Source organism: Miscanthus floridulus, chromosome 17 (genome assembly GCF_019320115.1).
Source record: "Miscanthus floridulus cultivar M001 chromosome 17, ASM1932011v1, whole genome shotgun sequence".
Classification (NCBI taxonomy): Eukaryota; Viridiplantae; Streptophyta; class Magnoliopsida; order Poales; family Poaceae; genus Miscanthus; species Miscanthus floridulus.
The window spans coordinates 891,496-912,496 of NC_089596.1; the positions used below are offsets into that span (position 1 = coordinate 891,496).

At 49.8% G+C, this 21,001-nt stretch overlaps 3 protein-coding genes and 1 long non-coding RNA gene across 4 annotated transcripts; 3 read left to right on the top strand and 1 right to left on the bottom strand.

The window, feature by feature from the left end:
• Nucleotides 1-10,448: 10,448 nt before the first annotated feature.
• On the bottom strand, nt 10,449-14,693 carry LOC136518015 (uncharacterized). Its single transcript, XR_010774420.1, has 3 exons — nt 14,579-14,693; nt 14,360-14,507; nt 10,449-10,621 (listed from the first exon to the last, which is right to left on the bottom strand). It is a non-coding gene; the product is annotated as an uncharacterized lncRNA (long non-coding RNA).
• Nucleotides 12,386-14,244, top strand: LOC136518013 (protein DETOXIFICATION 56-like). Its single transcript, XM_066511665.1, has one exon. It carries the CDS (start codon nt 12,633-12,635, stop codon nt 14,109-14,111), a length of 1,479 nt encoding a protein of 492 aa, XP_066367762.1. The 5' UTR covers nt 12,386-12,632; the 3' UTR covers nt 14,112-14,244.
• A 985-nt stretch (nt 14,694-15,678) lies between the features above and the next one.
• On the top strand, nt 15,679-20,959 carry LOC136517277 (uncharacterized). Its single transcript, XM_066510814.1, has 7 exons — nt 15,679-16,077; nt 18,614-18,670; nt 19,169-19,294; nt 19,699-19,774; nt 19,878-19,970; nt 20,086-20,199; nt 20,324-20,959. The coding sequence occupies exons 1-7, from the start codon at nt 15,812-15,814 to the stop codon at nt 20,375-20,377; spliced, it is 786 nt and encodes a 261-aa protein (XP_066366911.1). The 5' UTR covers nt 15,679-15,811; the 3' UTR covers nt 20,378-20,959.
• Nucleotides 16,095-18,558, top strand: LOC136517276 (pentatricopeptide repeat-containing protein At4g18840-like). Its single transcript, XM_066510813.1, has one exon. It carries the CDS (start codon nt 16,368-16,370, stop codon nt 17,859-17,861), a length of 1,494 nt encoding a protein of 497 aa, XP_066366910.1. The 5' UTR covers nt 16,095-16,367; the 3' UTR covers nt 17,862-18,558.
• Nucleotides 20,960-21,001: the final 42 nt, after the last annotated feature.

Consider the following 21,001-nt stretch of genomic DNA (forward strand, 5'->3'; position numbering starts at 1 on the left):
AGGTTGTTAAGCCTCAAATCATGGTGACCTTAGCTCCGATACCACTTGAAAGGTCCTAATGGCTAGAGGGGGGGTGAATAGCCTATTAAAAATTTCTACAACAACACTTAATAAACTGGTTAGACAATTATGAGGCGAAGCAAGTATTGCGCTAGCCTACTAAAAATGCAAGCCACCTACCATAATTCTAGTTTCTATAGTTTTTATCCACACAATGGCTATGTCACTACACTAAGTGTGCTCTCAAAGACTAACTAAAGAGCCACACTAACCAAACTAACAAGCTCTCATAACTAGCTATACTAAAGAGCTTGATAACTAGTTATACCGCCGTATCGAGGAGTGAACTAATCAATCACAAGAATTAATATCAATAAAGACCAATCACCTCGGAATCAAATGATGACATAATAATTTTTTACCGATGTTCACTTGCTTGCCGGCAAGCTAGTCCTCGTTGTGGTGATTCACTCACTTGGAGGTTCACGCACTAATTGTCATCACACGCCAAACTCTCAATAGGGTGCCGCACAACCAACACAAGATGAGGATCACACAAGCCACGGGCAATTTACTAAAGTACATTTTGGCTCTGCATTGGGGAAAGGTCAAGAACCTCTCACAATCACCATGATTGGAGCCAGAGACAATCACCAACCTCTGCTCGATGATTCTCGCTGCTCCAAGCCGTCTAGGTGGCAGCAGCAACCAAGAGTAACAAGCGAATCCCACAGCGAAACACGAACACCAAGTGCCATGCAAACACTCATGTTGGTGTTTCGAACAAACACCGGCTAGTAAATTTATGATTATGCGCATTAGGCCCGGATGGTGCGCTAAAGGACACAAGATTTATACTGGTTCGGGAAGAATGTCCCTACATCCAGTCTATTACTGCTTGTGTTATTAGCACCAAAAAAAGGTTCGTAGCAGGGGGTATAAATGATCAAGAGAGGGACTGGTCCCAACTCTCTGATGGAATGATCGAAAAGGTTGCCAAGAGCTTAGTCGCTGCTCAGCTATGTATGAAGTGTCGTGTGTGTTCAACTTATCTGTCAAGAGTCGGTCCCCCTTGTTGGAGGAAGCGCACCCCCTTTTATAGATGAAGGGGACGGCTTTACAAGTGAGAGGGGAAGGGTGTGTATGCTACTGAGCCTTATTGCCCAAGTCTACCCAGCCTTGTCGCCCATACCAACGGGTACCAGATAATGGTAGGCGCCTACAACACTATTGATGCACTGTAGAATGTCAGGATGGCTGCAGAGTACTGCTCCGCGCAGGGTATGGTCTCTGGTATAGTGGTTTTGACTTATGAGCCTTGCCATGCCTTTCTCCGCACGCCTTCTAGTTCCTATAAGCCCCGGTCGAAGGGACGCGGGGGTTGGAGTCAGAAGTAGCGCTTTAGGCAAGGCCTTTTGATCGGAGAGGGCGTCCGGAGGCCGAAGTGAGTGCTCTGATCTAGTGGGCCCAAGGGGTCATGGAGCGGGCGCCGCTCCTTTAGGACCACGGTGTGGTGACAGTACATCTGTTATTGTAGAGGGCGTGAGTCTCTTCCGAGGCTTGGGGTCCAATCCTCACCGCTGTCGTAGCGTCTGCCACGTTGAGGATGATAGCCGCAAGGGGCCCCTTCCCTCGGGTCGCTATGGGCGTGTCTGCGGGCGTCGAGGGTGCTGCGTGCGTCGTAGTTGTGGCCGAGACGTTGATGCACCGGGATCGCGATGCGCTGCCCGTTGCCTTGCGGCGCCTGGTGGACCGATGCATCCCTGGCAGGGCGCACCGAGGGGGTACGCTGGCTAGCGTCGAGCTCATGTCACCGAGACATCGAGCTCTCTGCCTGCTGTGCTGCCGCACGCTCAAGTAGCATGCGAATCTCGTGGTGGACCCGGTGATCCTCGGGTGTCGCGGCCTCTAGAAGGCCATGAAGCAGGGCCATCGTGGCAGCGATGTTCTGGCTTGCACGAGTAAAGCGGGGAAGGGTTTCATCATCGGCGATGATCCTTTGGTTCATGTCGTGGGCCACGGCGCGTGCGTGTCCTCCATCTCCTCGTCGCCTGATCTCCTCGTCGATCTTCTTGTATTCCCGGACAAGCTACTGTCCGTTTTCGTCTATTTCCCGTTTTTGGGCTTCCAGCTGCTCCACCCCTACGTGAGGTGGGGCTGCTGCTCCCCCTTTGGCTCCGTTGCCGAAGTTGCCTGCCGGGGTGACCTCCTCCTCAGAGGTGCTTTCGACATGTCCCTCGGAGGTTTCTGCCATGAAGCATTCCCAGGAGGGATGATGGCTCCCCCGACCGGAGTCAGAACCAGAGTCTAACCCTAGGCCCTCCGCGAGGAGGCCGTGGAGGGATTCAGTAACGCTTTCGATCATCCCCATGAACTCGCTGTTCGCGGGAAATAGGATCGCGTGCTGGGCCACAAGGTGGCTTACGATTGCCGCGGTGTTGCCGAGTCCGAACGGAAACACCATTGAGGCGTGCCATGTGGAGCATTCCAGAGAGAGGGTGATACGGCACGGGGCCTCTCTAGACAGTTGGGGTCTAAGGAAGACGCCTGGCTGGCCCTCAAGCCTCCGATAGCTGAGGTTGGCGGATAGGGGAGACTGGACGGCCACGTGGGCCAGCGCCAACTCTCCTCCCAGTGTGACAATGAAGTCCAGGTCACCAAAATGCACGTGTGTGCCTAGGACCCAGCTGATTGTGTGGTTAGCCATCCGAGGCCTGATTTGGAACGCGCAAAGGCCCCTACCTGGCGCGCCAACTATCGGTGTTTCGAATAAACACCGGCTAGTAAATTTGTGATTATGCGCGTTACGCCTAGATGGTGCGCTAAAGGACACAAGGTTTATACTGGTTCGGGCAGAATGTCCCTACGTCCAGTCTGTTGCTGCTTGTGTTATTAGCACTAAAAAAAGGTTCGTAGCAGGGAGTATAAACGATCAAGAGAGGGACTGGTCCCAAGTCTCTGATGGAATGATAAAAAAGGTTGCCAAGAGCTTAGTCGCTGCTCAGCTGTGTATGAAGTGTCGTGTGTGTTCAACTTATCTGTCAAGAGTCGGTCCCCCTTGTTGGAGGAAGCACACCCCCTTTTATAGATGAAGGGGACGACTTTACAAGTGAGAGGGGAAGGGCGCATATGCTACCGAGCCTTGTTGCCCATGTCTAGCCAGCCTTGTCGCCCATACCGGCGGGTACCAGATAATGGTAGACGCCTACAACACTGTTGATGCCACTGTAGAATGTCAAGATGGCTGCAGAGTACTGCTCCGTGCAGGGTATGGTCTCTGGTACAGTGGTTTTGACTTATGAGCCTTGCCCTGCCTTTCTTCGCATGCCTTCTAGTTCCTATGAGCCCCGGTCGAAGGGACGCGGGGGTCGGAGTCAGAAGTAGCACTTTGGGCAAGGCCTTCTGATCGGAGAGGGCGTCCGAAGGCCGAAGCGAGTGCTCCGATCTAGTGGGCCCAAGGGGTCGTGGAGCAGGCGCCGCTCCTTTGGGACCACGGTGTGGTGATAGTACATCCGTCATTGTAGAGGGTGCGAGTCTCTTCCTGGACCGTAGTGGTTGTCGTATGTCTATGTCAGGTTCCGTGTCTGAGGGTTGAAGGCGGCGCCTACAATACTGTTCGGACTCTGCAATGCCAGAATGGTCTAAAGCGCCCATCCCGTCGTACCCTGGCGGTACTTTTCCTGTCGTGGCATAGGGCATGGTCCTTGCGCTGTGTTTGACTCGAGTGTCATGTCGTACCTCACGCTCATCCTTATGATGGAGCAGGGTGTACTTGTAGGGCGAGGCGGAATCTGCCCTCGGCCGTCGGACGAGGCGGAGCCTAGCCCTCGGGGGTCGGGAGAGGCAGAGTCTAGCCCTCGGGCGTCGGGCGAGGCGGAGTCCGACCCTCGGGGGTTGGGCGAGGCTGAGCCAGTCTCCCGTCGTTTCGGACAAGAGACGCAATAACGTTCTTGTCTGATCGGGAGTGTCAATGTTCGATGGTTTATCAGTTCCACCTCATTGGGTACCCCGGTATTAGGTCCCCGACAACTCAAGGAATGCACTTGGATTCACTCCCAATCTTACAACGATGATGAATCAATGATGGAGATGAGTGGGAGGGCTTTAGCTAAGCTTACGAAGTTGCTATGTCAATGTAAATGGCCAAGAGAGGGAGCTAGAGCCGGGCATGGGTCTTAAATAGAAGTCCCCATAAAATAGAGCCGTTGTACCCATTCACTAGGCATTGCTCGGGGTGACCGGACGCTCCGGTCAGATCGATCAGACACACCCTACCAGTGTCCGGTCAACGGATGGCTGCCATGTCATCCCTCTCTTCAAATACTGAGTGCCCGATCACAACGGTCAAGTGATGACCGAACGCGCCGCTCGAAGTGACCGGACGCATCAACACTAGCGTTCGGTCGTTTCCAGTAAGGTTCCACTCGCGACTAGACGCGTCCGGTTATGATCGACCGGACTCACCCAGCATTTGGTCACTCACTGTCTCCTCTGTGCGCTGCCACATCAGCAGGACCAGACACACCACGCCAGTGTCCGGTCATGAAGTGACCCAGCGTCCGGTCGAAGACCGATGCCAGTGTCTTCACTGCTTCCACTGGCCAGATGCAATGGTCTAGTTGAGGCCAGCATTTGGTGCACTCTGTGAAACCCTGTCTTTTCTATACAGTGCGCCAGTGACACTCCACCGGTGAAGTTCCTTACCCTTGCTCCCAAGTGCTAAACACAATGTGTATCACCTTTGTGCATATGTGTTAGCATATTTTTCACAAACATTTTTAAGGGTGTTAGCACTCCACTAGATCCTAAATGCATATGCAATGAGTTAGAGCATCTAGTGGCACTTTGATAACCGTATTTCGATACGAGTTTTACCCCTCTTAATAGTATGGCTATCGATCCTAAATGTGATGACACTCACTAAGTGTCTCGATCACCAAAATAAAAAGCTCCTATCAAGTTTCACCTTTGCCTTGAACTTTTGGTTTTTTCTCGTTCTTCTTTTTCAAGTCCAACCATTTGATGATCACCATGCCATCACCATCATCATGATCTTCACCATTGCTTCATCACTTAGAGTAGTGCTACCTATCTCATAATCACTTTGATAAACTAGGTTAGCACTTAGGGTTTCATCAATTCACCAAAATCAAACTAGAGCTTTCAGTCTGGTTCTATGTTTTACAAGCTTTGCAGTGACCAACACCGGAAACCTCACCATCAACGATTTCCTGGTGGCGCAGACTACGGTCCTTGTTCAACGGTGAACGCAAAGCTAGTATGGATTCCCTGTTCGCCTTAGTCTCCTGGCAGTTATGGAAGGAACGGAACGCTCGATGCTTCCGGAAATCGACGACCACGGTCAGCGACCTGCTACAGATCATCAAAGCAGAAGCGGACTGGTGGATTCAGGTGGGAGCTTCAGGGGTGAGAGCGCTATCAAAAGGCTAATGTCGCTATAACCTCGCATGGGACGTTGGTTGTTCAATTACAAAATGTAGCGCGTAACAAAAAAAAAACTAACGACCAGGAGCGGAACTCTTGTAATTTCAAACTCTTTTCCTTCTAATACAATGATACGTACTCTCGTGCATATTCGAGAGAAAAAAGTATGCATGTCCACCTAGGCAGGATGTACATGTACTGTACCACGAGTTATGGATGTTGTAACATTTCAGATGTCTGTCAAATCTCTATTCTTCTAAATCAGAGCCAAGCTCTGAAATATTATTGGGCCACGTCACCTGAAAATCTCCACCGTCGGATCCTAGGTGAAGTTTCCATCTGGCCGTCGTCCTCGAGCCTTCAGCGAACAGGCATGGAGGTCTCTTCCCGAATCACTACCGCGCACCACAAGCTCGAGCGCCGCACACCGGCGAGTCGTCGCGACGAGCCGAGGACGCCACATCTCCAAGAGCATCGCGAAAGGTGCCGGTCTCCGCCCTTTACCTACCGCGTCGCTCGCAGCCCACCAACGTCCACCCTCCGCCTCCTACGCCACCAACTGGCCACATCTCGGCCAGTGCCGCCCGGAATGCGACTGTAGCGGGAAGACCGACGCCACTGCGTCCTCAGTGTGGGCGGTGTGGGCTTGATGGCCTCCTTGCCGACGGCATTGCAGTACCGCTTGCTCATCAACAGTGTGCTCTTGACCCTGCCTGCGGCGCTTGGCCACCTCGCCCGTCGGCCCACGCCCTCGACGTACTCTGTCGCCCGCGCCATCTCGCACCTTCCACACCGCCGCGCCCACAAGGACATAGCAGCACTGCAGCCCGTGGAGTGGTGTGGGGCGGCGCAGCAGGCAGCACTGAAGAAAGCTTGAATACCAACTGCTCAAGGGACGCCCCCATGGTGTTAGATGAAATGGCCATCCCGTTCGTCGATTCTCAATAAACACAATGCTCCGCAGGATAGCCTCACTTGTGAAGATAATGATCTAAACTACATCGGTTGGCTTGGCATTGAGAATTTTAAGGATGCCAGGAACGGCGGCGGACATGGATGTGCATGTGATGGAGAGGGACACGTTCTATCAGATGCTGATACACTGTCTCCCGGGAGGTTGGATCAGGTGAGCGGCAAGGGCAGCAAAGTGCGTGCAGGGTATCATATCAGTGTATCAAGAGTGCTCTGCCGTTCTCTGTATTTCCTCACCATTTGTGTATCTCGGGACTGCCAAAGGGGCTGCATTTCCTGGTGAGGAATGAGGAGCATTTTGATGCATTGCAGCATGCCATGAGGCAGGACTTTGAGTGGGTTCGGCTGGAAGGATGCCCTGATGTGGCTGATGGCCTCCCACTCTACAAACTGGTGGAAGGGTTTGTGATGCAGATCTCTAGCTTTGAGGTATATAGAGATTCTGTCCAGTTATATGCATTCGTAGCTAATTAATTATTTATACGCCTGTTCTGATGTAAAGTTTCGATTACCTTAAGGCATAAATGATATCACTGTTATTAGATTTGTCAACCATGGGCAATGATCTTTTTTCTCAGTTCCAACTGATAGTAGCAATATGACATGACTTGAATTTTTTTCCTGAATGCATATCTGCATAAATTTCTTAGCACAAGTATTTGTAGCGTGCTATTCTTAAACCTATCACTGCATTGAAAGTTAGATAAAGAGTTGAATTAGAAGTGCTAGAAAGGAACAAGAAGGCAGTATCTTCTTTGGAGTCAATGCTCGATTGATCTGCTTTCTTGCTTCAGTTATTTGTGATTCATGGGTTGGGGACCAATCACTGCATTGTTGCTCGTTATCACATTTACAAACTAGATGTCACCTTTTTCTTTCTAGATGGGTATCACTTCTTTCAATATTTTTTCTTTTACTTGTAAGGATAGTTGCTTGTGGGCTTATTATAGAGGTTAAAAATTTTCCACTTGAACTCCCGTCGATCTAAAAAAAAAAAAAAACTTGAACTCTTGTCATCACTTGTTAACTCCATATATCTTGTACGAAGAAATGAGCTCATGGACTTGATATTGAAATCTAAAGTATCATGGTGATCGAACTTACCAACATCTATAAAGAACTTGTGATAGTTTTTAGTTTTCCATTCCCTGTCATCTCGTAAATTATTTCTTACTATAATAGCATTACTTTTAACATCCCTTCAGCTATAAATATTTGATTCATTTCTTACTATAATAGCAGTACCTTTAACATCCCTTCAGCTGCAAATATTTGAGAACATTAAGCTGGACTGTGGTGTCTCTTTGCACCACGGTTGGCAATCTATCCACGTCCGAGGCCCGATGATTCATAGATTCCACTCTGATACAGGCTCCAGCGCCTAAGGTTTTCTAGTTTTCACTAAACTACAATTCAATGTTCATTTTGTTTGGTTCAATTCTAGTAGGAATGAAAGCAGAGCAGGCTTGGCATCGACCGAACAGCTAGCAACCAAATGAGCCCTACCTCCAGATACCGCCGCCCATTACACTTTCGTCTAGCTGGCCCAAGCCTCCAGGAGGCCCATTACACTTTCATGTTCTTTGGGCTTTTTTTCCCCCCCAGCCAGGCAGCCTAGCTATTTTAGAAACACGCAGAGATGATTTTACCATTTCGGATTTAAACCATTTTTGTGGTGGTAGGGACTTCTTTTGGCATTGGACTTCAACTAGAGGTTGATCTTCAATCTTTTGATATAAAAAATATCACTGTATAGGAGACTTTCATGTCAAATTCGATGTTAGAAACAAGGACGATGGCTTTCAACGGGATCTGATTGCAGTACAATATGGGTTCAAAGAAGCTTTCGTTACAGAGATGGTTCAAATTTGTAGCCCAGACGATAAACCAACTCTCCTAGGCGGTGACTTTAATATTATAATAAGGTAGCCCTTTGAAAAGAATAATGATAGGTACAACGATAGGTGGCCTTTTCTTTTTAATGCTTGCATTGGAGTCTCGATTTGAGAGAATTAGAACTCTTTGGTCGTCATTTTACACAGGCCAATTCTCTGGAGACGCCGACATTTGAAAGGCTAGACAGATTCTTAGTTAGCACAGTCTCGGAACATAAAATTTCCTTTAGCGACGCAAGCTCTCACTAGAGATATTTCATATCATACCCCTTTAGTTTGCTTCTAGATCTAGGAACCCTGTTTTTTTGAGGTAATTAACCGCCTTTTCAATTTGAATTGTGTTGGCTCATTAGAGATGTTTTTTTATGAATAAGTAACAAATGTTTAGAATAATGAGAACTAGACGAATTCCCCGCGTGTTGCTGCGGGAATTTAGGTCCATTTTATAGAAACATTGACTTACAAAAGTGAAACTGACTTGGGCGTTCTTTTGTAAGTAGATGCTTTATTAATTTTCAACAGCATGCAAAATCACACCAAGTGAAATTGACTTGGGCGGCGTTCTGCGTTCGCACAGCACAACCACATATATGATTCGATTCGATTCGATTCGACTCAGATCATGCATGCAGTGCGAATTAAACGAAAGATTCAGATAACACAGACGCAATGGATCGAAGCGCATGCTGTGGTGCGGAGATTCCTGGCCAGCCGATCCATCTCCGCAAGCTGCTTTAAATAGCTGGAACGCTGCTATGCTAGCTTTTGGAGTGCTGTTGATGTTGGATGCCACAACACAACAGATAGAAAGAATGAAAGACAAAGAATGATGTAACTCCGGTCCTCCTTTTTAGTTTCTTTCCGACCCCCCCTAATCAATTTATAAAATAAAGTTGCCATTAACTTTATTGCTAGATAGGTTTTCCACTTGTCCTTCTTTCCTAGCAAAACCATGGCCTTGTTCGTTTCGCTGAAACATATAGTACCATCATCTCGCACATAGATAAATTTTTGAGTCTGCGGACAATAAGTAAGCAGAGGCGTCTCGTTTCTTTCTTTCTTTTTTGAAAGAAATCTCGTTTCTTTTCTAATTTGTGTGCGGAAATTAGATCATTGGCTACCTGTGTGTTGTAAGCACCGTATAATAACTATGCATGTTTAGCCTGCCTATATATGTATGTATATCTCGCAAAACCACTGAAATACGTAGATAAGATAATGAGAAGAGTTTGATGGCGCCAAGCATGTGCGCTATCTAATACTGTCTAGAGCTAGGACTTAGGACGTGCCATCGGAGGTGGGCTGTAGCATGGTTTTCTCCCAAAACACGGCACGACACGAAATAATTTGGATCATGCTGGCACGACACAAAACTTGAGGGTCGTGCTATGCCTAGGATCTTGGTACGATGATGGGTTGCAGCATGGCTTGATCCGCATTTTAGGCTGTGCTTTGACCGGCACGGCACAAAAATGGCAGGTAAACACATCTATGTATTTACTATACTATCTCTCATCTGATTAAGGAGGTGTTTGGGACTATACTATATGTTTTTCAGTTCTGCTCCATGTTTTTTAGCCAAACAGCTTCACCCCTCTACACAACTCTGCTCCAGGAAAAAGGATGGAGTTGTGAGAGCACTTAAGGAGATGCTTCACAAACTCCAAGCTTTTTGTGAAGCTAATCCATGGTGAAGTCTATAAAGCAGAGTTCGTGGAGCAGTCCCAAATACTCCTTAAGTCTTAAAGCTAGCAATGGCCGTTTCATTGGAGACGGGCTTTGTTGAAGCTTGTGTGTAGCCATAGACAAAGTGTGTGTGCCGTGTTACTAGCTAGTTTCCTGGCTTATTATTGTTCTCTCACCTAGAGACACACTTCATACACATACGTTTCGTCGGACCATATATACCATAATTTTTAAGATATACACATAAAAGTAGCTATCCTTAGGAGTAGAAAATATTATATATATATATACTATATGTCGATCAAATTATACATTTATATTTGGGATGATTTTATTTAATTTCTTGGTTGGCATGGATTCTTTTAGATTAAGGAACGAAAAGTATTACGGCCTCGCGTCTCAAATTAGAGCTCACGGTCCACATTAGATCATAGAACACACACAGAACACTCTACCAGAGAGAAAAACACCACATCTAGTTCTCTAAACTCTTCTGATAATCCCAACCCAATCTTCCAAAGACTTATAGCACCATCACTTCCAACTGCTTACATCGATCCACTCTTCAGACTCTCGTTCTCTCTTCCTGTTTAGATAATTGTGACGACTGTCTGATTCAGTACCTGCACAAAGGAATTAGTACTTTTCTTATTGAACACCATATCATTTCTCTTCAATCACAAAACTCAGTACATAGCTGCTAACCCCACTATGATCTTCTCAAACTAGGAATAAAACTCATAATCCACTAACCAAACAAGTGTAAATTATTTTTTGGGTGATTGGATGTTAAACATGATGAATAAAGTTTTCCACAAGAATGTAGCCAAACGACACTCAAAAAAGAGATGTTTAACTGTCTCTTTTAGACCATAAAAGCTACAGCTCTCATCTCTGTTCCAGCCCCTATATTTAGCAAATTATTATCCTTTGTCACGGATGACACGGGATGACAATACCTTCGTCCACGGAATCAAAAGAAGCATACCAATAAGCTCGATATATGTGAATGCACGGACAGAAGTAAACGTACGAGCTAGAGAAAGATGCATGAGAGAAAGGATGAAATAAAGCGGATAAAGAAAGGCAGCAGCACGGCGTACGTGTATGCATCATGTAGCTCGCTCGAGTGGTTTTTTTGGAAGCAAAGCAAAGCAATGCAATATACTCCATGCGCTAGCTTGTCCGTCGTCCGTCGTCCGTCTGTCTAATAATACAGAAATAAATAATGGACATGGATCGATCCATCTTTGTGAGAGTAGTGGAGAGTGATGGTGAGGCCTTCCTCCAATAATCCAAGGACATGGAGGATGGAAATCATGGAATCACACTTCACGCTAGCTAGCTACCTACCTGCGCACTTTTATTTCAACTCTGGATAATACTACTTTTTCTGAACGTTCATTCGATTTTCACCAAAAGAAACAAGCAGGTTGCATATATACAATAATTCAGAGTTTTGTTGCACTTCTAGCTAGGAGCTATATTGTTTCCATTTTAATCTCAATCTGCTGTCGTTGTTTAATTTGTGCTGCACTACTGACGAACCAGGAGTCACTAGTCACTTTCGTTATATGTCCTCGTGTGTTGAATCATCTATCGTCTCCGTCACTCACACAGCATATATAAGTTTATATACTCATCATACTCTGATCGAGGAGCTAGCTAGACTGAAATGAACACGCACATATATATATTTGTCGACGTTGTTTACTTGTGAAAGAATCTGATGCTCTGGATAAACTTGTAGCAGCTAGGAATAACAAACCATAACTGGAGGAGCTATAGCTCATGATCAGCTCCCAGCTGATTGAGGTATATATATGTTGATGTTACTACTAGTACATTCCATTCCATGCAAGATCCTCCTTTTGTGATTGTAGGTAGGTAGGTAGGTGGTAGTGTCAAGCACCGCATGCACTAAGACCTATAAGATCTTAGCAAATATATATGATGGATGAATCAATCGGCTGTGTAATCTTGGTCATCCTCCACTCTGAACCAGCAATCATCATGCATGCAGGATTGGAATGAATAACAGCACACCAATTAAGCTACGGCAGCTACAATCGAGATTTCATTGGGTGTATTCATTCATTAAGTTGACGCCAAACCTAATCTTTATCGATCACTACGTACGTCTCTTTAAATTTGGTGTACATGTGTGTGTGTGGTGCCATCCACGTCAGAAAAACACCATACGTACAGGTTTCCGCGCGCAGGTGGCTGCATGTACTGCACGCAACACACACTGGATGCCTGCCTAGTTGTTCGTGTCAATCCATAAAACTAGCCATCCCATGTGTACCCAACGCATGCCACGTACGTGACACTAGTGTCAACGAGCGTGACCATGTATATGCTACCATTCATGTAGCTGTAATCCATTCCATCCATCTCTAGCATGCAGAAAGCAGAAGATGGTAGTAGCATGTGTGTGTGTCTGGTTGCCTTGCAGATAGAACCGAACCGAACCGTTGTTGGCCGTTACGATCCATGTCCATGGCGTGGCAGCATGCACCATAAGTATCGTGTAACCTCCAACAAACTCCATCTGCTCACGCACAGAAAACACACATTTGCTTCGCTTCGTCATCGATCCTCACTCCTCGCTCCTCAGGACGCCGGCCAGCCATGACGACACCACCGCCACCAGCAGCAACACCGAAGCAGCAGCAGCATGGCCTCGCCGCTGTTGCGGCCGAGGTGCGCGCCCAGCGCGGCATCGCGCTCCCGCTCGTCGGCATGAACCTCACCTGGTTCGCCAAGCAGGCCGTCACCACGGCCTTCCTGGGCCGCCTCGGCGACCTCCAGCTGGCCGCCGGCACGCTCGGCTACAGCTTCGCCAACGTCACCGGCTTCGCCGTCCTCAGCGGCCTCTGCGGCGCTATGGAGCCCATCTGCGGCCAGGCGCACGGCGCCGGCAACGTCGCCCTACTGCGCGGGACGCTGCTCAGGGCCACGCTCATGCTCCTCGCCGCCTCCGTACCCATCGCGCTCCTCTGGACGCGCGTCGACGCCGTCCTGCTGCGGTTCGGCCAGCAGCCCGACATCGCGGACACGGCCAGGACCTACGTGCTCTGCCTCCTCCCGGACCTCGCCGTCACCTCCGTGCTCAACCCGCTCAAGGCCTACCTCAGCGCGCAGGAGGTGACGCTGCCCACGTTGTTCGCCGCCGCGCTGGCGCTGGCGCTCCACATCCCGCTCACCGTGTCGCTCTCCGCCAGGATGGGCGTCCAGGGCGTGGCCGCCGCCGTCTGGCTCAGCGACCTCGCCCTGGCGCTCATGATCGCCGCCTACGTGCTAGCCCACGAGCTCCGCCGGCCAACCAAGCCGCAGCAGCAGCAGCAGACGAAGCCAGCAACGGCGGGCGACTGGCTGCTGCTCCTCCGTCTGGCCGTCCCCTGCTGCCTCAACACCTGCCTCGAGTGGTGGTCCTACGAGATCCTGGTGCTCCTCACGGGGCGCCTCCCCGACGCGCGCCGCATGGTGGGCGTGGTCGCCGTCACGCTCAACTTCGACTACCTGCTGTTCGCGGCCATGCTGTCGCTGTCCGTCAGCGCGTCGGTGCGCGTCTCCAACGAGCTGGGCGCCGGGGACGCCGCCCTGGCGCGCCGCGCCGCAAGGGTGTCCATCGCGGGCGGCTTGGCGGCGGGCGTTGCCGGCGGCCTGCTCATGCTGGCGGCGCGCAGGCCGTGGGCGCGCATATACACCCGCAGCCCGGAGGTGCGGGACGGCGTGGGGCGGGCCATGAAGGTGATGGCGCTTCTGGAGGTGGTCAACTTCCCACTCAACGTCTGCGGCGGCATCGTGCGGGGCACGGCGCGCCCGCTGCTGGGCATGTACGCCGTCGTGGGCGGCTTCTACGTGGTGGCGCTGCCGGTGGGTGTGGCGCTCGGCTTCAAGGCCCGCCTGGGGCTGGAAGGACTCCTGGCCGGCTTCCTGGTGGGCGCCGCCGTCAGCCTGGCGGTGCTAGTGACGGTCATCGTGTGCATGGACTGGGCGGCCGAGGCAGACAAGGCGCAGACACGGGCCGGGGCTGCCGGTGCCGGCAACACCGCTCGTGTTGAGCCGCCGCCGAACAAGGCGCCGGCGGAGTCGGAGGCTTGCTAGTATAGGTAGCTCATCGATCGCCACCGCTTTATATATATAGAACATCCTGTGCTGGCTGTCAGCATTGGTGTAAACATATATACTGAATTGTGTTGTGCAGTCGAAGCAACAAAAACAAAATTAAAGCCTTTAATTTTAGGGATTAACGGCAGGTAACAAACCAGTGCTGACAGCAGCCCCTTGCGTAGTAGGACGCTGAGCATTCCTAAGATGGCTGCCTTCCTAACTGCTTATATCTGAAAATGTACCTGATTTCCATGGTGACAACCAGAATCATGTACTGCAGTGTACTCCGTAGGAAATAGTAACGAACAGCTGCACCCGCCCAATCTTGGTCCCTGGGGACCATGGGAAAATGATCTGCCAGATGCAGCAGCCCCTGATGCACTTGTAGACCTGAATGTAGCACCAGACAATTTACCGTACATGTGGTAGAAGATGAGAAGCAGATGGAAGTGGATGCTCACCTGTGCCAAATCTAGCAAGTTCATGATCATGGACACATCAGCCTTGCTGCCTCAGACGCCCATGGCTCTGCAGAATCAGTTGGTTTTAGCCCCTGAAGATGGAGACCTGGCCGATCACCCCCCCCCCCCCCCCCCCCCCCCCACCCCATCCCGACCCGACAGGCTGGTAATCTACAAATTGGAGCAGCAAGACTATTCCCATTCCCAAACTACATCAATCTCAGATCCAGTTTTTGGTAGTCATGGTGGACCTGAGGCAGCAAAGGGAGCATCAGACATCACTATTAGACTCTGGACACGCTTTTTGGCCAACAAAAACGGTTGTCAATGTCCCTCTACAAATGCAATGGGCCGGCCGATTTCATCACTCCCGAGTCCGACACAGCTTCCACAGGTGGATTTCCTTTTCCATCTTGCTCCATGAGTCAGATCCCTTTTCAAATAAAAAAGAATGCTGCTGGACCTGCAAATGCAACACCTGATGCAGTTTTTTTTTTAAAAAAACACCTGGTGCAGAAATTTCCAGCCACATCATCTTCTGCTGATTCCGCTCCTATCAGTAGGAGGAAAAGACAGAACGTGGTGGTAGACACTGATGTGAGGAGGAGTTTGAGAATAATTTTTTTTTAAAAAAAAATCAAAGTAAAGCATTCAAAAATGATACCTGAAAGGAGAGGAACTCTATGGCCTGCTCTGCTGCTAGCCCTCCTACACTTAACACTTTCACCTTGGGTTATCAGAAACTTGGGCACAAACTTGTGTGGCATGGATGCTAATGGTTTCAGCAATGATACCCTGACTACCAAGGAGAAACATAACAGAGTTATAGCAACAACAAAAAAACAGGCTGATTATCTAGTGATGTCCATGACGACGGAGGTCGGATGTTGTGCCCATTGTCCAGCAAAATTTGGAATTCCAAAATTTGAGCACTAGAAATCTGTGCTAGGACTAGGAGCTCTCGGTCCACCAAGGCACCCATTATTGTTTGTTGTGCTCAACAACAATAATAATAACGCCGCAATTTCTTGTAATGAATAATAATCAGTATAGATCATCAGTACCTATGACCTGTATGTGATGGGATTAGCCATGAATCAAATGGTAAACAGACAAGATGTTGTGGAATGGCGACTCTCCCTTGTGGAACCGGCCTAGTAACAAACATATGGGCCGGCACAACACAGTACCCACCCACCATTTGATTTGATTTGATTTGGCCCATATTCCACGATGCGAGCGATTCCATCCATTCGTCCGTCCGTGCTGTCCTCCTCCTCCTCCTCCCTCCTCTCCAGGTCCAGGCAAGGCAAGCTCGGGCAGAACCAGATGGTCACGCACCTGGTGTCCTGCTGCCTCCCGGCACCGGCAGCGGGGGCGGTGACGGTGACGGTGGCCAAGCCCAAGCCCAAGCCCAAGCCGGCCGCCGCCGCCGCCTCTTCATCCGCGCCGCCGGACACCAAGAGCAAGAGCAGGGGCCACACAAGAGTCGGCCGAAGGTACTGTACTGGACAATCCATTTCCAAATCTACGCCCTCGCATCGCATTGGTAACCTAGCCCTCCACATTTTATTTTATTCTTTTCTACTCAAGAGAGCCCCGGCTCTTCCTGGCCACGTCAGCAATAGAAATTTTATTTTGGCCATCCGATGCGAAATCAACAGCCCTGCTTCACCCCACCGACCGTTTCTCCACCAAAGAAAACAAACCCTCTCTATCTCCCCTCCAGCCGGCCGACGGCGCCCGCGTGCGGCGGCGCTCCGTCGCCGCCACCGCCCGCGCGGAAACCATGGGGAGAGGCATCCTTAACGCCGGGCCCTCCTCCTGGATCGCCGCCGTGGCCACTGCCGCACCAGCAAGCTTCCGCGGCGCCCACGCCGTCCTCCTCACCTCCGGCCACCTCTCCTCTCGCGCCTCCGCCAACTCCCTCCTCCGCGACGCCCCCTCCCCCTCCGCCTGCGCGCTCATCCTCCGCCTCATGCTGCTCCACCGCCTCCGACCCGACCACATCTCCCTCTCCTTCTCCCTCCACTCCTGCGCCCGCGCCGTCGTCCCCACCACCACCACCCGCAACCCGCTCACCGCCCTCTTCCGCTCGCTCGCCCTCAGGCTCGGCCACGCCCGCGACGTCTACGTCGCCAACGCCGCCGTCTCCTCCTACTTCGCCGCCTCCGACGTCGCCTCCGCCGACCGCCTCTTCGCGGAGGTCTCCGACGACGTCGCCGACGTAGTCACCTGGACCACCATGGTCACCGGCCACGCAAACGCCACCAATCTGGAGCAGGCGAGGCGCTTCTTCGACGCGATGCCCGAGCGGAACGTCGTTTCCTGGAACGCGATGCTGGGCGCGTACGCCAGCGCCGGGATGCTGTCCGAGGCGCGGGAACTGTTCGACGCGATGCCTGAAAGGAACGCCGCCACGTGGAGCTCTATGCTCACTGGGCTCGTGCTGTCGGGACGCTGCGGGGAGGCGCTGAGGGTGTTCGCTGACATGGTCCGCGGCGGCGCCGTGCCCAACGAGCCCGCGCTGGTTAGTGTGGTCTCGGCGTGCGCGCAGCTGCGGTCACTGGAGCACGGCGCGTGGGTGCACGCGTACGCCGAGCAGGAGCTGCAGGGGGCCATGAGCGTCATCCTCGCCTCCGCCATCATCGACATGTACGGGAAATGTGGGGGTATCTGCAGTGCCGTCAGGGTGTTCGCTGCGATGCCCTTGAGGAACGTCTACTCCTGGAACGCCATGATCGCTGGGCTTGCGATGAATGGCGGCGAGAGACAAGCCTTGTCGCTCTTGTGGAAGATGCAGATGGCTGGTATTCAACCGAATGACATAACTTTCATCGGGTTGCTGAGCGCTTGCTCCCACTCTGGCCTTGTGAATGAGGGCCGACGGTTGTTTGACAGTATGATCGAGGACTTCGGGATACAACCAGTCCAACAACATTACGGTCTTATGGTTGATTTGATCGGACGCTCTGGTCGTGTCAGGGAGGCGATGTTTTTCATCAAGAGCATGCCTGTGGAACCTCACCCTGGCTTATGGGGCGCACTAGCTAGCGCCTGCAAGATGCATGGTGAGGTGGAGCTTGGTGAGGAGGTTGCCAAGAAGCTCATTGAACTGGAGCCTCGCCATGGCAGCCGATACATCCTCCTGTCAAACTTGTATGGCTCTGCGAATAGATGGGATGACATGGCCTTTGTGCGCAAGATCCTCAAAAGGCGCAAGGTGCCCAAGGGCACTGGCAATGCAGTGGTTGGAATGACATACAATATGTCCAATGATTGACTGCACTCCCGATAAGGATGTATAAAAATTTGGGGCTACTTTACACTGATAAGGGCATTATGATTTTTGCACCGGTTGGACCGGCTACCTCGGAGCAACATGAGATCGAGGAGCCTAGATGATGATAGGACTGAAATAGAAATGTTTGTTTGATATGTCATCCTATTCCTAATTGTTTGAACAGCACTCAGTAATTGCGCATACAGGGAGTGGAAGTGCAAAGAACTAGCAAGAAGTGCAGGCTGGTGCTTGAATACTGACCAAAGGGGGCTGGAACTCAAGACCTATGAGTGTTGTGTAGTATGATCAGTTCAGAGTTAGGCGATTCAGTTAACGCAAGGATGTTTCAAAATAGTTACTTGACCTCTTTTTTATTGCATATTGAGATCTAGGATGAAGGGCAGGCCTGGTGCAGTGGTGAGAGCTGTCTCACTGAGTCACCAGGTCGTGGGTTCGAAGCAGCCTCTCCGCAGATTTTGCGGGGGAAAGGCTTGTCTCGGTTTATCCCTTCCCCAGACCCCACTCATGTGGGAGCCTCCGGCACTGGGTCTGCCCTTTTTTTTTATTGAGATCTAGGATGAGATCGATCCAATGGTAATTTTGTCAGAAGTACCGTTGTATGCTTAATTTCATCAACCTTTGCTATCTTCTACCATTACATGTATTTATCAGAACTGTGACCTCGTTCTAGTTTATAATATGGTGACTGACCTGACTGTTTGCCTCTTTCTTGCTTGGTTCCTCCAAACAAGAGACTTTGTGCTCAGGAGCAGTGAGCTCGCCACGCTCGCTGCCATCTTCCACTTCAGGTACCCTGCTCGTTTCTTTTCCTTCAGTCATGTCATGACCCGTGTTGTCACTTCAACTGTTATGGTTCTATTCTATTCTACCTGTGGTGTGTGTGGTGACCACCCTGCCTACCGATGCATATTAAATTCCTCTGCTAATTTTGATTCCATTCCATTGCATTCCTGAAACCCTAGTCACACCTCGATCCAGTTAAACTGTTTTGACCCTCTTTTAGAAACAGACTCCACACCCACCATGGTTCACTTCATTTCATGGTAGAGCCAGGAGGAGCATTAATTTGGAACCCACAACACAAGTCAATGCAATGAACTAGTTCTATGATTTTGGGACTTGGCCACTGTTGTATGCATCTTCGTCTCACCTGCCATCATGTCTTCATCTCACCTAGAGGAATCAGGAATGCAATGCAAATGCAGATGATGAATATTTGTTGTTTTCCTCTACTCTTCTCTTCTCTGACAAGTGCTTATGTTTCCCTTCACCCCTCTTGGCTCCAGTGGCACCAAACCAAGCTACCTTGGTGTTCAGAAGAGTCCTCCATCCCTTGCTCTGTGCCCTGCAACCAATAACTGTGTTTCGACATCAGAGGAAATAAGTGATTCGAATCACTATGCTCCCCCATGGTAAGCCCATTACTGTCGTGAGTTCCCTTCTCTGCTTCTTTACTTTACTCTCTGTTATATACTGCATGCACTAAAAGCTGGCATCGAAAACAGGAGTATGCTACAACTCACTCCATGTATCTGATCTCCAATCACAACAACTCGCACCTTGTTCCTGCTAGTGTAGCAAGGAAACAGCTATCATGACTTCATGAGCCCTTTGGGCTGTTTTCTCTTCCAAAAAAAAGGAAGGCTTAGTTCCAGATGTTCCTTTGAATTTTTGCGGCACCTAATGCATTTACATTGGTCAGCTAGTGTTCCTTGCCTCCTTGAAAAAAAGGAGAAATGAAGCATGGGTGTCGTAACAACTGTCAGAGGTGCAGTCATATTGTGTTGCAGAGTATCTTAACATTATTTTTGTCCAGGAACTACAACCCCAAGGATGGCCGGAGGGGTAAACCCATAACCAAAGAGGAGGCCATGAAGGAACTAATTGAAGTCGTAAGTAAATATATGCACGGTGGCACACGTAAAAGCATTGTACCGGTACTGCCTTGGAACTATATGTTTTCTGCAGCATTATCTTATATTTGGTTGTAACCAGGTCACGAAGACAAAGCCAGACAACTTCACTCCTCGCGTTGTAGATAAAACAGATGATTACATCCGAGTTGAATATGAGAGCCCTATATTTGGGGTAGGCGGGTAGCACCTTGTTGGTTTCCCTTTTTGTAAGCTAATATAGGTTGTTAGATGTGCGCAAATCTCATGGCTATTTGATAGTTTCTTTTTATCATTTCTCCATGGTGCAGTTTGTAGATGATGTGGAGTTCTGGTTCCCTCCTGGCAACAAACCACTCGTTCAGTATAGGTCGGCGTCTCGATCAGGATTTATCGACTTCAATGCCAATAAGAAGAGAGTAAAGGTATGTCTGCTTCTATCTGGTACCGTTTGTGTGATTTAGTTCTGTGGGTCGAATACATACCGGGTCCCTGCTAGTTGATGAGATGGTGCCTCGATGATATATACTCTCTGATTCATGTGATCAGGAGCTGAGATTGGCTTTGGAAAAGAAGGGCTGGGCTTCGGAAAGCAACTTTTGAATTGAAGGAAGAAGGATGGAAGAGGTGCAGGTGCATGCTACTCAGACTGAGTGCAGGTGCAGGTGCAGGCGTGTCGTCAGACCAGAGACTTTGGTTGTAGCAGCACAAGTGGAACTGGGATAGTATCCCCTTTGGGTACTGCCCACGCAAAGGCGAAAGTTTCTGTTTTTGTGATGGTCCTCAGCCCTCGTCCTCACTCAGGTCAGCGCTTGGTCCTGGAGCGACCTGCTCTGATTCCGTCGGGGTCACTGTTGACTTCTTTTTGCTTATTATTAGTCCACTAGTAGAATTGCACAGCAAACTCTTGCCTGATTTAGCGGCACAACTGGAACTGGGATAGTATGTTTTAGAACGGAGGGAGCATTCGCTTGTCATCCACTTTCGTGCCCTATTTTAGGTATTCGTGTCATCAATATATGTTATGTTCTTTGAAATCTTCAAGAATTGATGCGCCGCTTGAGGTTCAAATCAAATCAGCATAAACTTAGGGTTGATTCGGACCTCAGGTCGTCGAGCGACACAATTACATATATTACCAAGATTGTGAACATAATAGTACTAGGTTAAGGGACCGATGGTGTATTTTCCACTGAGTATGCTGGATGGATTGATTCGGTGGGTGGG

Coding starts and splice junctions, on each gene's coding strand:
- LOC136518013 (XM_066511665.1), top strand. CDS start 12,633: ATGACGACACCACCGCCACCAGCAGCAACACCGAAGCAGCAGCAGCAT.
- LOC136517277 (XM_066510814.1), top strand. CDS start 15,812: ATGCGAGCGATTCCATCCATTCGTCCGTCCGTGCTGTCCTCCTCCTCC. Junction 19,971..20,085: donor ATGAGAGCCCTATATTTGGG/GTAGGCGGGTAG, acceptor TCCATGGTGCAG/TTTGTAGATGATGTGGAGTT. Junction 20,200..20,323: donor CCAATAAGAAGAGAGTAAAG/GTATGTCTGCTT, acceptor TCATGTGATCAG/GAGCTGAGATTGGCTTTGGA.
- LOC136517276 (XM_066510813.1), top strand. CDS start 16,368: ATGGGGAGAGGCATCCTTAACGCCGGGCCCTCCTCCTGGATCGCCGCC.